This window comes from Xyrauchen texanus, chromosome 32, assembly GCF_025860055.1.
Source record: "Xyrauchen texanus isolate HMW12.3.18 chromosome 32, RBS_HiC_50CHRs, whole genome shotgun sequence".
Lineage (NCBI taxonomy): Eukaryota > Metazoa > Chordata > Actinopteri > Cypriniformes > Catostomidae > Xyrauchen > Xyrauchen texanus.
Window position 1 is genome coordinate 6,271,401 of NC_068307.1, and position 16,141 is coordinate 6,287,541.

Below are 16,141 nucleotides of genomic sequence, written 5' to 3' on the forward strand. Positions count from 1 at the left end.
CTGCTTGGAAATGTAACACCCCTCATCTCTATTTTGTTGAGGGAGTGGCTTGGACAGGGTGAGTACAGTGTGCCTGTTGAATTGGCAGAGAAGAGCCGTTTTGGGATTGCAATGTATAATTATGAATAATGTATATTTTTCTTTTTTTCTCTATTTGTTTTTGATGGTTCTGTATCTCATTTCAGATATAGACCTACATAATGTCTTATTTTAAATTAGGAACCAAAGTGGATAATTGTTACTATTTACTTCACTGTATACTTTAATACATGTGTAAATAATAATAATGATGATAATAATAATAATAAAATAACTGAGACAATAAAGTAAAGTAATACAAAATAAGAACAACCTCGGACCCGGAAAGATTCTGGAATTTTCTGTTTGAATGTTTTAATTTCTTATGGGTTTACAGAACAATACATGTTGTAAATGTGTTATTTGGGGCGGAAACTAGTTTCCTATTGTAAATTTTTTAAGTACCAGCGCAGTAAACGATAAACACTGCTTGCCTTTCCAGCCTTTCCACTGAAGGGTTAAACGAATTTACCAGCCACAGAGCGGTTTACGGAGGGTTAGTTACTGCGGCGCAGCGGACGAGCGCTTGAGCGCAACTTCAGTAGGCTACTCAGTGCTGCGAGCCGTCAGCAGCACCAGCAAACATAAACAATGGCGGAGCAGCTGTAAACCCACCACACAGCGGATCTAATTTGCCCCATGGATGGGCATTTCGCGTACACCGACATGGAAAGCCCGACTGAAAACCCCAGTAAGGCGGCGGAGTACCTGAAAGAGCTCAATAAAATCATCGAAACCCAACAGGAGTTGTTGGAGAGGCAGAAAATTCGGATTGAAGAGCTCGAGCAGCAAGTGACTGATCTTTGTCAGGAGAACGCGTGCCTCAAGGATCAGCACCAGAGGCACCTGGCCACCTGCAGACTGCAACAACAGGGCAACAGTCTCCCTACGCTGGGTGCCATAAAGGAAAATGTGATCCAGGAAAAGTAAGTGCTACTTTTTGGAAGCTGTCACTGTTGGTTTCGTGTTTAGTTTGGACTATGAATGAATGAATACATCTAAATAGGCATGCCAGCTGTGTACCGTGCTCTGGGTGTCTCTGATCAATATGTGTTTATTTGTGAGTCTGAACTGTAATCCTTACATGTTCCAGCAAATCTTAAACCATAATAGCAGAATTAGATTTTACTTATTAATAATTTGTTAATGTTTGGAAATGCTTTTGGCTTATTTTAATGAGTAGCTAAACAAGAGATCAAAACAAGATTTTGTGCCTACTAATGTTGCAGTATGGTTTCAGAAAGGTTCCTGGAATTTAGAGGTGAACGTTATGGAAAACATTATGGACAACCTAAAAGAAACGTTCCATTTCCATGAAAAAAAAAAAAAAACTTTCTTGGATAACCAATAAAGAACATTGAAGCTCAGCTCTGGTAAACAAAAACAAACGTTCCCACAACGTCCATCCAGTGGGATGGCCATTGTCCATATACATGGCCTGGAAGTGTCTGTATTTACATAATCTTTAAGGAGTACACCGTTCAACCTATGAAACGTTCCGAACGCGTCTCTGATGCCCAAAAATGCCATCTAGGTTGGCAGCCAAGGGCGTATATTTGGCTTGAACATTGGGGGGTTGCATTGTGAAGCATTTACATAGTTCCATTGATCATGGTATAAATAAATAATGGGGGGTTGAGCTTGCTTGTTTTGATTAGTGGGGGTAACTCCCCCCCCATCGCCCCTGGAATCTACGCCACTGATGGCAGCTCACCAATATTTGAAACGCAGCCCATGTAGCTGGCAGAACTGAAAGAGTCAGCTGAGAACCTTGTGAAATCGTGCCATTTTTCTTATCTGTGATCTGAAGAGAGCGTCTTTGAGCTGTGTTATGGCTAAATAGTAACAAAGCCATCGGGTATTTGTACGGTATACCAGATGTCACTCAAAGCAGCTCAGCAGCACATCTTTTATCTTTTTTATGCATTAGAGTGGAAGATTTTACCTTTTTTTTTTTGCAAGTTGAAATCTACTGAATAGCATGTTTCCCTGAATGACTTGTCAGCTCTTACTGTATTTGTAATGAAAACGGAATCATATTACAGTAACATTTCGTTGGCCTTGCAAAGAATGCCATATTATATGAGTTTCACCTTTTTAGGGAGTTGGCCAAGTCTGTCAATCCAGACTGATACATGTATATCTGAACTGCGTGTGCCCTTTTTACATATCCCATTGTGATGTCATTTTTGATACCACACACCGCGTGACGTCAAAAAGCTACTACAAGCTCTTCTTAAGAATTCCAATCTGCTATTATTTTTAATGTTGACAATCACGATAATGCCCAGCAGCTCACATCGCTTCTGTACCATACCATTCATGATGCGTCCTTTCCCATGCTTAATGCAGAGTGGATTCATTGCAAGAGATAAGTGTTTATCTGGCATATTTATGGAAATCTACAAGAGCATTTGGATGAGTCAGGAACATACATTTCTCCCCAAGACATGGTAATGTAGTAGTTTATTTTTAAGCTCAGTCGAATCAGGATTTTCACTGCATATGAACATGCATTTGTCACATCATCCCTTGTAATACAGCAGCACCATGTTTTATGCATTTTGTTGGCTGTTTTTTGACACGATGCATTGCGAGTTTGGATCCTGTTCTGCCAAGCTGCACTTCAGTTGTACTTTCTACAATGCATTTGTCTATAGACGGTGTTGTAATTAGAGAAATTGTAGAGGTAATTGTACGGTATGGCCCTGATCTTCTATAGAGTTTGGTCTTCACCTTTAAACTCTGATAACAGAAGGATTTTATTTTTACAAGGCAGTGCAGATTTTGTGAAAGTGAAATATATGTGCTGACTAGAATTCTGGAGATATATGCTGGTCTGATATACGTTGACCCAAAATACTGCTATTCTACAGACTTTTTTCCAAAATCCCTAAACAAAGTTCAAAATGATCAATTATAACTCCTAGAGCTTTCAAGCTACATCAACCAAACTCGGCACAGACCTTCAGACTGTTCTGATTTAGTGTGCTATGTCTTTGCATTCAAATGTCATCCATCCATCCATCCAGTAATGTCCGTATAACAATCAAACTTTTATTCTACTTTCAGACAACGCTTTGTGAAGCCAACATTAAAGTTAGACTTATCTCGTTTTAATTTTATTCCTGTTTTTTTGCTCTATGCTATAAAATAGCTATTCATTTTTATTTCCCCTTTCCCTGCTTTAATATGCCTGACTTCCCTATGCTTGCTTGAATGTCAAACCACTTTGGTTCATATTTTACACACCTATATATGATTCACAAATAACTAAAAGAGAAGGACTAGACTATGTGTGTTCACCAAGCTGTGTCTGTGATATTCTTCACTATAGAATGTACTGCAAGCGCATGCATCATTGTGATTGGCTATGATGTGAAGTCTTTTTTTCTCAATCTCCTTTGGTGTCAAAGGAATGTTCTAGGTTCAGTACAATAGAAAATAGAATCTGGGTTATTGTCTGAGTCTCTTAATATACAATGGAAGTCAAAGGGGCCAATCCATAAATGTTAAAATACTCACTGTTTCAAAAGCATAGCTACAAAACGTAAACAATGTGTGTTAACATTTTTGTGTAAAGTTATATAAAATTAGTTGCCCTGATGTCATCACAGCATAAACCTTATAATCTTAAAATAACCCTTAAACAATTTAAACAACTTTGTATTCAAATTTAAGTTACTTTAGTTTTGAATCCGATATATATATATATATATATATATATATATATATATATAGTTTCAGCTTTTCACAACTGCAAAATAACGAGGAGAGTCGAAATGGCATAACTTGACAGGAACATGTTCACTTGAGACGGGAACCTGGATGTTTAAGACCTGATTTCCAAGGACATTTTACAGTTTCATAGTATCTACAGTACATTTGCACAACAATGAGTCAATCACAGAGAAATAACGCACAGTATAAGTGTAGATTATATTAAGGTATCATCATAAAAACAAACAAACACACATTTTTCCTAAACATAAATAATAGATTGTTCATGTAGTGAAAATGGCTTTGTGTTTAGCTGCTAAAACTATTCATGTCACTGTACTATTCATGCTACAGAAGTCTTTTTTATTTTATTCTGTTGGAAGTTCATCTTTAAAACAGGCTACTTGAGTTTGTCGAGTCCTGAAGGGGGGTATGAATGATAATGAAATCTAAGCGTAGAACAGCATCTGTTTAAGTTGGCTGGTGTAACAACAGTAAGTGACTCTGATATAGAGAGCGCTAAGTCATAACAGAATATTTCTACTCTTGAAGTCCGGGAAAGTGATTTGGTGCTTCTTTGTGTTGGTACCACAAGGCACTGCTCATTTGCTTCTGGTGGGAACATAGCTCGCAGGAATGATTGAAAATAAACTGGCATAAAACCAGTGACTGTTCTGTATGCCAGTATCAGAGCTTTGAACATGATACATGCAGCAACTGGCAGCCAGTGTAGAGAGGCAAGGAGGGATTCTTTGAAGACCAGACATGCTTCTGCATCATTCTGGATCATTTGCAAAGTCCTAATTGTGCAAACAGGAAGGCCAGCTAAAAGTGCATTGCAGTAATCCAGTCTAGATATGAAAGGAGTGCAAATCTACAGGATCGAGCTGTTTTTAGATGTGGTCAGTGAAATTGAGTTGTTTGTCGGTGGTTACCTCTAGGTTTCTGTCCGTTTTGGATGGCGCTATTGTAGATGAACCCAGCTGAACGCTGATGTTGTGCTTAACAGCTGGGTTGACTGGAAAGACGAGGAGCTTGGTCTTCGCTAGTTTGAGCTTAAGGTGGTGTTCCTTCATCCATGCTGAATTGTCTGTCAGGCAGCCTGAGATCCAAGCAGTCACAGTGGGGTCGTCAGGCTGGAAAGACAAGTAGAGCTGCATGTCATCGCATAGCAGTGGTAAAAAGCAAGGCGGTGCTGGTCCACCAGCTAGATCAGACACCAACATAGGCCATCATGGGAATTGCATTCTGGTTAAGCTGGTCTTTTAGCAGGGTGTTTGGGCAGTCAATGAAACTTCAACCAATGATTTGTGTGCTGCATTTCGAATCAAAATTGTCTGTACAGTATTTGATATGTATTTTTTCTGCAAAATGCTGTATAGACTAAGAAAGGCTATTGTGCTGAAGCCTTTCTGTTGGCCCTCATGTCATGGAGCACATTGCCACGTCAGCTGCTGGCTTTGTGCTGTCCTCAGCATGTTGGCAACCGTAGCATGGACTGTAATGGCCAGCAAAGACACTCTTGGTGACATTTGTAAACCAACATCAATACATGCTATGCATCTGCAACTGTTTGAGTATCTGAAATTCTCACAATTAATTATCTGATATCCATCAGAGTTCAGCAGTAATGGGCCAGTAGGTCAGATTTGTAATTGCCTGGCCAAAGTTTCCTGATGACCTCATCATCAGGAAACGTTCAGCTTGTTTACATGCACACTGATATACTGTTAACTACCAAAAGTCAGCTTTTAAAAAAAAACAGACAACTTAAGAAATTGGGTTTACATAAGACGTGAAAACTAGGGCTAGGAAAAAAATATAGATTGTTTTCTTATGCATCGCAATCTTTATTTAAACGATCTAGATAGTGATACTTAAATCCCAAGCTCGAACTGTGCGGCAGCACTGTATTATGCAAGTAAATCACATGCATACTGTATGCAACCAAATTTCATACTATGCTAAAACAAAATTTCTGTGATTAGCCACTGGCTTTTAAATGTCCAGATTTTACTCACCAGTGATTGAGTATTCTATCGGTTAAGTTATCTGAGTTACTGTAGCTTTTTTGTCAGCTGGAAAAATCTGGCCATTCTCCATTGACCAACAAGGTGTTTCTGTATGCTCACTGAGCACTTTATGAGGAACACCTGTCTAATCAGCCAATTGTGTGGCAGCAGTGCAATGCATAAAATGATGCAGATACGGGACAGGAGCTTCAGTTAATGTTCACATCTACGGTGCCCTGGAAGGGCAGGTTCGATACTGAATATTGAAAGGCTTTCTGGTTGTCTGACTCTGCTGACTGAGGTCCGACTGTGGCAAGCAGCTGGCGGTGTGTGCCACCCCAAAAATACTGGAGGACCAACCGGTTGTTAGCTGGGGATTTTAAACCGAATGTGGATGTGGGCCACCACTAAAAATTATTTTAAACCAGCGGCCCAGACCACTGTCAGAAAAGTTCCAGCTGCTGCTGGTGCCAACTGTGCTACCGGCGGTCTGCTACTGGATTATGCATTATAATTAGGCAATATGTTAGGGCGCTGATGTTGACCATTTTCCAAACATTTTGTGTGGATTCAGTGGTATCCTATCCATGGAGGCATCTGGGACAAATCCGACAGTCTCATTCAATTGCATTTACCATAACTTTTAGAACACATTTTAGATGGCTTTTACTTAACCATCGAAATGCCAGTGACCACACGTCTTTGTATGCATTCATAATTCAAAATAACATTTTATTTCATTAATCATCTCCATTTTAGTGTTTTTATCCATGCTGCGGTCATGTAGGTCTTTATTTAGCCCTTTACATCAACGTAGCGTTATGTTAAGGGAACAACATAATTTTCTTGTGGCAACGAGAAAAGGACGGTTTTCCCTCGACATACAAAGTTGTGGCCACGAGCCACATATTATCTAGTGGCCACAAAATATTATGTTCCCACAAGTTAATATGATGTGGCCACAACAAAACTAAGAGAAACAAACTCATCCCTTCACGGGCACCAAACACATCAACCATCAGAATGGGGAAAAAATTGTATCTTAGTTATTTCGACCATGGCTTGAATGTTAGTGCCAGACGATCTGGTTTGAGTACTTCTGTAACTGCTTATGTCCTGAACAGTCTCTACAGTTTACTCAGAATGGTGCCAAAAACAAGTGAGTGGCAGTTCTGCAAACGGAAATGCCTTGTTGATGAGAGAGGTCATGGAAAATGGCCAGACTCGTTTGAGCTGCCAGAAAGTCTTCGGTAACTCAGATAACCACTCTGTACAATTGTAGTGAATGCACATCTCAGAATGCACAACATGTCGATCCTTGAGGCGGATGGGCTACAACAGCAGAAGACCACATCAGCACTTTTAAAAAGTGCTCATTGAGTGCATATGTACTTCTAATCACACATGGATGATGCTAAGAAGAGGTAAAGAAGCAATTCAACTACACTCAAAAGCTGGATGTGACCAAAATTATGAAACACTAATGAATTTTTACATAATTTGCCTAGTAAGAAGGTCACCTGTGTAATTAACAGCATTATTCATATATTAGCAAAAACAGCATTTTTCATATATTAGCAAAATGGACATTATAACTAAAATATACTCATATGAATCCGAATTGAATCCAGAGCTTTTGAATCTAAATCAAATTGCACACAGAGTGTGTCGGCATTCTGAGTGAGTTTGAGTCATATATTGATATAACGTTTGTCTTGTTTAATGATATGATGCATTAAGCACTCAGGGGCAAGCGATCAGTCTGTGGTGGCACAGAAATGTTCGGGCAGCATTTTTATTTTGTCAGACTGTGGGGGGTGGATATAATGACACCCGGGACGGAGAAGTGCGGCCACCTTGGTGTGCACACATGTTAAGTTTGTACATTTGTACAGAGATGATTTCACCTCTAAAGAACTAAATTGTGCCAAAAAATGACCAAAAAATGTACTAAAACAGCAACTGCAAGTGGAGTGGCCAATGGGGAGGCCAGGCTTTGGACCCCCTAGCTCCGCCACTGTAAGCACTGCTGCAGGTTATATAAAACACTCTCCCCTGCAGAATGTGAATTTCATCAGCAGTATCATCTGTAAACACTGCTATGGCCAGTTGTGCAGTCCACTAATAACGTTAGAGCTTTGGCAGCAGTAGGAACGCCCACCAGTGACACTGATCGCAAAGTATAGCGACATGCCGCCCGCGATGTGAATGGGGCTTAAAGGAAAATGTCACACTGTTGCCAAGTTTATTTCAGACTAAGAAACACAGCTCAGGGAAACTAAGTAGAATCTCAAATCGTTCATAATACTAACAGCTCTAACTCAAAATCAATGGCTGGCAGTTGCATAATGCACTGTTGCCAGAGGTGTTGCACGTCCTTGGCTGCAAATGTGCCTCCTTGATGGTAAAGGTTTAGTTTCTGTATAGATGTAGTGACAAAGTAGAATTTCAAAGGTTATAGAAACCATAACACAACACCTTTGTGCCTGTGAGAGGCATAGCGATCAGTTGCATGCTAAAAATTTTGTTCAGGTTCAGCAACCAGCATCTTGTATGGCTGCTTGTATGGCACATTGCGATCTCCAGCGGGATGGATAAATAAGGGTGTGCATTGGTGAATAGCCCAGGGCATGAACGGAACATGTTCCATCTGTGATGCCTTTTTCTGTATGGGATGGACATCCAGCTCGGATGCTGGAGAATCAACAATGAAACCCCTGGGTGGCCATGTAACACCGCCATTTGAATACTAAGATGAAAAGAGTAAAAAAAAAAAACACTTGTGAGGCACTGAAATATTGAAGGCATATGTGACTAGTAAATTTGCTCCCTTGAAAATACAGTAGCCTATGTGTTGGTGTATGTTAAGTAGGCCATATATTATATTAAGTGTGCAATGGCTACAAGACTGAACCAAAGGTAGCTGAGACCAAATTGTGAATTTTATTTAATTGCACTAGTTTCATCATGGCTGTTTATTGTTTTCAGTAATAGGTCCCAGCAGATAAATATAGTTACTAGTACACTGCAGTTATTTTTATACGACCTTTTTATTTCATTATTGCTCATATCTCAACATAAGGGCCTTTCAAGAATGAAATTAATGCATGAAAAATGCATATAAAATGAAAAATGAGAATCTAATGAAAAATGCATCGATCGCCTTGAATGTGTCTTAATATCTACGGATATTTGGGTAATATTGCTTTGGTGCTACAATGGGCCATCGATCTGTTAGTTGCAATGCAGAGGCATTGTTAACTGGTGCAGAACTTGTTGAAAATTGGAACTCCTGTCATAAAATCTGTGTTGCCTGTGCTGAGAGTTCAAATATTTCCCAGAATTAAGAATTCTCCCAGGATGTGGAAAAGTGAGCTTTGAAAAGTATGCTGCAGATGGCATAGGATTTAATAAGATGACAGGGCTTAGAGTTATATGATTGTTAATTCACCGTAGGAGAGTGCATCTCTGTTTGTTTGGTTTTGAGAAGGCTTTTTATATGTCTGGGCATGTGCTGTGCATATGAAAGGGCTGACAATATGTGGCATATCTCCTGTTTATGAATTCTGTAAACAACTGTAAATTCAAATCCGTTTTCTGCTCTTATCAAAGAACAACCTTTTCTGTTTTAAAATGGGTTTCTGATTTATATTTTTTGTACCTCTGGTTAATCAGAGTATATGAGTGCAATGGAGCGGCAACTATTTTACCTCAGCACTCATAGCATTCTATAATCACTCCAATCCAGCTCCACTCCGGGTTGTCCACTTTCCGCTCCTTGCTCCCTCCCTGATCACTAATAAGAAAGCCCCCGCAACGTGATCGCTCTGTGGCAAAATGTGCATCTTACTACCACTCCACTAAAAAGTTATTTTGGTATGCTTTTAAATATCACAAACCTCCATGCAGTTGTATTAAATGACAAATGCATTTAAAAATCTAGGAGAAAAGCTAATGTGTGTAATTGACAAAGATCATTCTGATCACCACCAGGAGTGGTGGAGGCATAGTGGCTATTGCATAAGGCTGTTAATCAAAAGGTCGCTGGTTCGAACCCACAGCCACCACCATTGTGCCCTTGAGCAAGGCACTTAACTCCAGGTTGTTCCAGGGGGATTGTCCCTGCAATAATTGCACTGTAAGTCGCTTTAGATAAAAGCATCTGCCAAATGCATAAATATAAATGATCAAAATGTTGCTGTTATTATTTAAATCAAGAAAAGGGAAAAATGTAAAAGTGTTGATCTACTACTTCAGTTTTACATAATTGGAACACCAACATTAGCCCAAGTCTGTATTAAATTATTTCAACATTGCAACATTCTCTAGATTAAGTAAATGACCAAAGAAAAAAATATATGAAATTAATTACCAAACAATTAAAAAAATTAAATGAAAATTAATTACCAATGGAAAAATAAATGCACAGTGCATTCAGAATGTATTCAGAGCTCTTTATTTTTTAACATTTTGTATGCAGCCTTATACTAAAATGCTTCAACATCAATACATCAATCTACACTCCATACCCCATGATGATAAAGCAAAAAAAATATTTTTGATAACTTTTGCAGATGTATTAAAACCAAAAAACTGAAATATCACATTGACATTAGTATTCAGACCCTTCATTCAGAAGCACCTTTGGCAGCGATTACAGCCACAAATCTGTTTTGGTATGGTGCGACAAGCTTTGCACACCTGGATTTGGGGATTTTCTGCCATTCTTCTCTGCAGATCCTCTCATGCTCTGGCAGGTTGGATGGGGACCGTCGGTGGCCAGCCATTTTTAGGTCTCTCCAGAGATGTTCGATTGGGTTCAAGTCCCGGCTCTGGCTGGGCCACTCAAGGACATTCACAGAGTTGTTCCTACATTGTCTTGGCCATGTGCTTAGGGTCATTTTCCTGTTGAATGTTGAACCTTAGGCCCAGTCTGCGGTCCTGAGATCTCTGGACCAGGTTTTCATTAAGGATATCTCTGTATTTTCCTGCATTCAGCTTTCCTTCAGCAATAGCTTTCCTATTCCCCCTGTCCTGCCACTGAAAAACACCCCCACAGCATGATGCTTCCACCACCATGCTTCACCGTTGGGATGGTATTGGCCAGGTGATGAGTGGTGCCTGGTTTTCTCCAGGCATGATGCTTGGAATTAAGGCCAAACAGTTCAATCTTTGTTTCAACAGGCCAGAGAATCAGTCTGAGAGTCCTTTAAGTGCTTTTTTATGTGTCTTGCACTGAGGAGAGGCTTCCGTCTGGCCACTCCGCAATAAAGCCAAGATCGGTGGTGTTGCAGTGATGGTCCTTCTGCAAGTGTCTCCCATCTCCACACATGATCTCTGGAGGAGGACTCCAATCAAAGTGTAGAAACATCCCAAAGATGATCCAGAGAAATGGGATGCACCTGAGCTAAATTTCAAGTGTCTTAGCAAATACACATTTCAGCATTATCAGTAATCTATTTGTGCATTTTCCTTGATAACTAAACAAGTTGACTCATGATACCATTTGTTTATTATATCGCAATCGCATATCGCAATATTAACCTCAATAATTGCAATATGACATTTTCCCCAAATCGTGCATCCCTAGCTCCAATATAACAAAATGAGAAAAAATGAATGGGTCTGAATACTTTCTGAATGCTCTGTACATACGTTGATCAGCCACAATATTAAAAACACCTGCCTAGTATTTTGTAGGTACCCCTCGTACCCCTCGTGCCACCACGTGTTACCGTAGACTTTATCAGTTCAAACCAGTCTGGCCATTCTCTGTAGACTTCTCTCATCAACAAGGTATTTCTGTCCACAGAACTGCCCCTCACTGGATGTTTTATGTTTTTGGCACCATTCTGAGAAAATTCTAGAGATTGTTGTGCTTGAAAATCCCAGGAGATCTGCAGTTATGGAAATACTCACGAGGAAGACCTACACAATATTAGGCAGGTGGTTTTAATGTTGTGGATGCTTGGTGTGTGTATATATATATATATATATATTGCATAAAAAATTATGTTTTTTTAGTGGTTTATTATGAATGTTGAAGCACCAACAACAGAGACACCTGCAATGGAATACGTATTCAGCATGACAATTTATTAATTCTAAACAGCTCATAAATACAGAAAATACTTCCCTCTTTCCACAAAAATCCATTCATCTATATTCTCTGAAGAAGTGAGATCATGTTTCCAAATTCAGAGAATGGATTGCATGATGACCATTGCCTTCCATTTGTAACAGGGTGATAGGAATCCACATGGGATATTATCAGCTGGTTAAATGGAGGCCATCTATCATGCAGCCAATGCCGGAGCTACTGTACAGCTCTGCAAATGTTCCCTAATGCTGGAGATGATCTGTTACAGAGACCGGAGCCTGCCAGCAGCATTTTACCATCCTAAACAAAGAAATAGAGCAATCTCTCTTTTTTTCCTTTTATCCTTTTAATTGCTCCATTGTTTGAGTTGTATGCATTTTATCTGGTTGGTACTTCAGATTGTAACAGTGTGTGCCATTCTTAAATATAATTTTTTGACCTTGATGGGAAATTTTTTGTTGTAATTATGAAAATGTAAGTTTATAAAAAATCTGCGTAGAGCAGTTGTTGAATCGTCTCCCAAAATTAGACGTTTATCGATCAGATTTGCCACTATTTTGAAATCTTCATAACCACTTCTCTTTTCTTGCGACTCTATTTGTACCCTTGATTAGGAGGGACCTTGAAAATGTGCCAGAATTCCTGTATTTCCATAGTTTGTTCTGAACTTTATCAAGTTTGCAGAGAAAACTATAAGTAAGTTATTTGTATGTTAAATTCAGTAACATTGTATTGGCTTTGTCTGTTTGTTTGAACATCCCAACCAGCCCAGCACAGCATCATTGACTCTGTTGATGGTTTGGGGTGTGTCTATCTGTTTTGCAGAAGGAGGGAGTATTCAGGAAAGCTGAAAATAATATTTATTTGGTGATGCATGTGGCGCAGAAATTCAGCCAAACTCTAAATGACAATTGATTGTGTGTATGATAAGCAGGACTTTTGAGCTATTAGTCACTCAAGGCCTACAGCATGAGCCAGACCTGACAAAAAGGAGCTTTTATTGAATTCTGTCTGAGGGGAGTCCACTGAGAAAACATGATTCCTTACAGGGCACTGTGAGTGATGGTGATTTGGCTTCAGGAACATGGCCTCATTGAGACCAAGTAAAGGAATGGACCCTAAAAAATAGTCTGTGAATCACAGAATAAACTGGGAATGAGAGGCCGTAGCTCACATTTAATCTGTACCAAGAGAGAGATACACGGATACCTCATATATAACAATTTAATAATTAATTAGCAATTTGTGAGAATTAAATCTAGCCTCTGAGGACTTCTATTCATACAGTTTTATGGCCTCATTCATTCATTAAATTCTAAAATGTATAATCTGTTTAGCGAAAGGTTATCTTACATATTGAATGTATTGTAAATGTGTTGTCGGGTGAATGGGCAAAGTCATATTTCACCCCTAAAGCAAAGTAAAGAGAATTTAGGACTATTTATTTTAGAGCCATAAAGATTTGTTTGAACTGTGCCCATAATATCATTACTGGAATGCATAAAAATCTAATTTATTGTCATTAATGTAAAGTGAGAAATATATACACTGGCATGAAAAAGTATGTAAAATTATCTAGTTTTCTGCATTAATTGTTCATAAACTGTGACCTCATCTTCATCAAAGTCACACGTATAGACAAACACAATGTGCTTAAGCTAACAACACACAAACAATTATAATCTTTCATGTCTTTATTATACACATCCCATTGAACATTCACAGTGCTGTGGAAAAAGTAAGTGAACCCTTGGGTTTAATAACTGGTTGATCCTCCTTTGGCAGCAGTAACCTCAACCACGTGTTTGCAGTAGCTGCGGATAAGACCTGCACAATGTTCAGAAGGAATTTTGGACCATTCTTCCGTACAGAACTGCTTCAGCTCAGCCATATTCTTAGGATGTCTGGTGTAAATGGCTCTCTTGAGGTCATTCTCTTTTAGATTAAGGTCTGAGATTTGACTGGGTCACTCCAAAGGGTGGATTTGTTTTATAAAGCCATTCTGTAGAGGATTTACTTCAATGTTTAGGGTCATTGACCTGCTGCATCACCCAACTTCTACTGAGCATCAGCTGGTGCACAGCCGCCCTAACATTATCTTGTAGGATATCTTGCTAAACTTGGGAATTCACTTTTGCCTCGATGATGGCATACGGTCCAGGACTTGAAGCAGCAAAGCGGCCCCAAATCATGATGCTCCCTCCGCCGTACTTCACCGTTATGATTAGGGCTGGGCGATATGGACCAAAAATCATATCTCTGCATTTTTAGGCTGAATGGTGATACATGATCTATGTCAAGGTTTGTTGTTACGAAGTGGGCTAAATATTCAGTTGTAAGTCAAAGCCACATGTGAGATGGTAAATGATGCTTGCAACGCACTTTGTTTCGTGGTAGAGGACATTTCTATTTGCGATGGCTTTGCGGACTTTTGGATGCTTCGTGTTTATGGCATTCTCTACAGATGACATGGCTTTGCTACCCATCTGATCATTTAAATCCAAACCATCTCCAAATAATTCAACCATTGTTTTTCTTTTTACTAACCAGGTCTTCTTCGGGAGTGTGGACTGGCGCTGTGTCTCCCTCCATGTTGCAGGAGATTGTTTTTCTTTTTACTAACCAGGTCTTCTTCGGGAGTGTGGACTGGCGCTGTGTCTCCCTCCATGTTGCAGGAGAACTTGTGAGCGATTGGGTTTGCGCACAGAAGCAGAGGGAGAGTGGGGGTAGGGTTGTGCGGAGAGTGTGAGAGAGGAGAGATGCAAACACTGGCACAGCTTTACGGAAGAATCGGATTATGTAGCGCAACATCAAACTATATCGATATAAACTGTATTCTCTCATCCTATGTCTCGTTTAAAATACATTGATATACCTTAAAAAGGCGATATACCACCCAGCCTTAGATGGGATGATGTTTTCATGTTGGTACGTGGTGCCCTTTATATGTAATGCTGCAAAACATTTCCCAGTAGCATTATGGAGTGTCAAGGTGGTCTTTGGCAAACTTCAGGTGCATGGCAAAGTTTTTGTTGGAAAGCATCGGCTTCTTTTGTGGTGTCATGCCTGTTTAATGTTTTCCATATATGTAGTAGATTCACTTCAGACACTTCTAGGGAGAGTAGCCACAGCACTACATCGTATCCATTTATGTACTGTATCATTTTTCCAACTGTGGATTAGGGTTGCTACTGTTACCGGTTTTACTTGATACAAGGGAAAACACCGGTGTGAAATTTTATACTGGGTAAAAGGAGGGAACAATATGAATGGATCTTCCAATATCAGTACAACAGCCTAACGAATAGAATAGCTGCCTAATGTAGAGTTTGCGACCCATGATAAATGAACGTAAATAACGCATTGAAAGCCAGATGTTCTTTACCAACTGTGGCGGCGGGGGCGTGGTCAAGCGCCCGTCCGGGAGAGAAAAGCGGTAAGGGCGCTTACACCTGCGCCAAATTATGTCTAACACCTGTCTCTAATTTCAGTGAGTACGAGGAGAGCGGCATAAAAAGGCAGCGAGAGGGCCCCACGAGAGAGAGAGATGACAAGCGACCTCAGTGTATTGTATTGTATGTGTGATAGTTGTACGAAGCAAAAGGGAATTAAAAACCTTACCTTGTGGTGAAGACCTGTTTCCTGTCCTCCTTCCTTGGGAAGTATTACACTGGTGCCGAAACCCGGGAATTTAGAAGGACCTATCACAGAAAAGGCACAATCACCCTTAGATCTATTGCGAAGAGTAACCCTCAAAAGAAGTTGATCAGAAGACCAGAGCACTCTAGTGGGGGAGTAAGGGAGGAGAATGTCAATGATATATTGGAGCACGAGACCAGATAGTGTCTTGTAGACATAAAGCAGAATTTTTAAATCGACCCTGAATTTCATGGGAAGCCAGTGTTGAGACTCTGAAATAGAGGATATGTGATCCCTATTTCTTGACCCCGTTAAAAGCTAGCTGCAGCATTTTGAACCAGCTGTATGTGGGATAATGTCGTTTGAAGGAGACCAATGTACAATGAGTTACAATAGTCTAAAGGGTTCTCACTCTTTCTTTGTTTCAGAAACTTTTTTGTAAGACTAGTATCGTGTATGAGTGCTGCAAATGACCTCAGACCATCTCAACTCAGGAGGTGCTCTCTGAACTGAGTTCAGTTCACTTTATTTCCACAGAGCAGTTCATTGTGAACGCAACTCTGCAGGGTCACTTTATATATAGAATATACAT

The 16,141-nt window shown here is 39.8% G+C and overlaps 1 protein-coding gene across 3 annotated transcripts in view; it reads left to right on the plus strand.

The window, feature by feature from the left end:
• Positions 1-567: 567 nt before the first annotated feature.
• The window catches only part of LOC127626308 (IQ motif and SEC7 domain-containing protein 1-like), a 268,015-nt gene continuing 252,441 nt past the window's right edge, over positions 568-16,141 (plus strand). For 2 of the 3 annotated variants that reach the window (XM_052102015.1, XM_052102016.1), the window contains exon 1: positions 570-1,004. In XM_052102015.1, coding sequence (XP_051957975.1) covers positions 718-1,004 — 287 coding nt within the window. In that variant the 5' untranslated portion in view covers positions 570-717. Of the gene's footprint in view, positions 1,005-16,141 lie in introns of all 3 variants that reach the window. The other variant, XM_052102021.1, reaches the window with a different exon arrangement.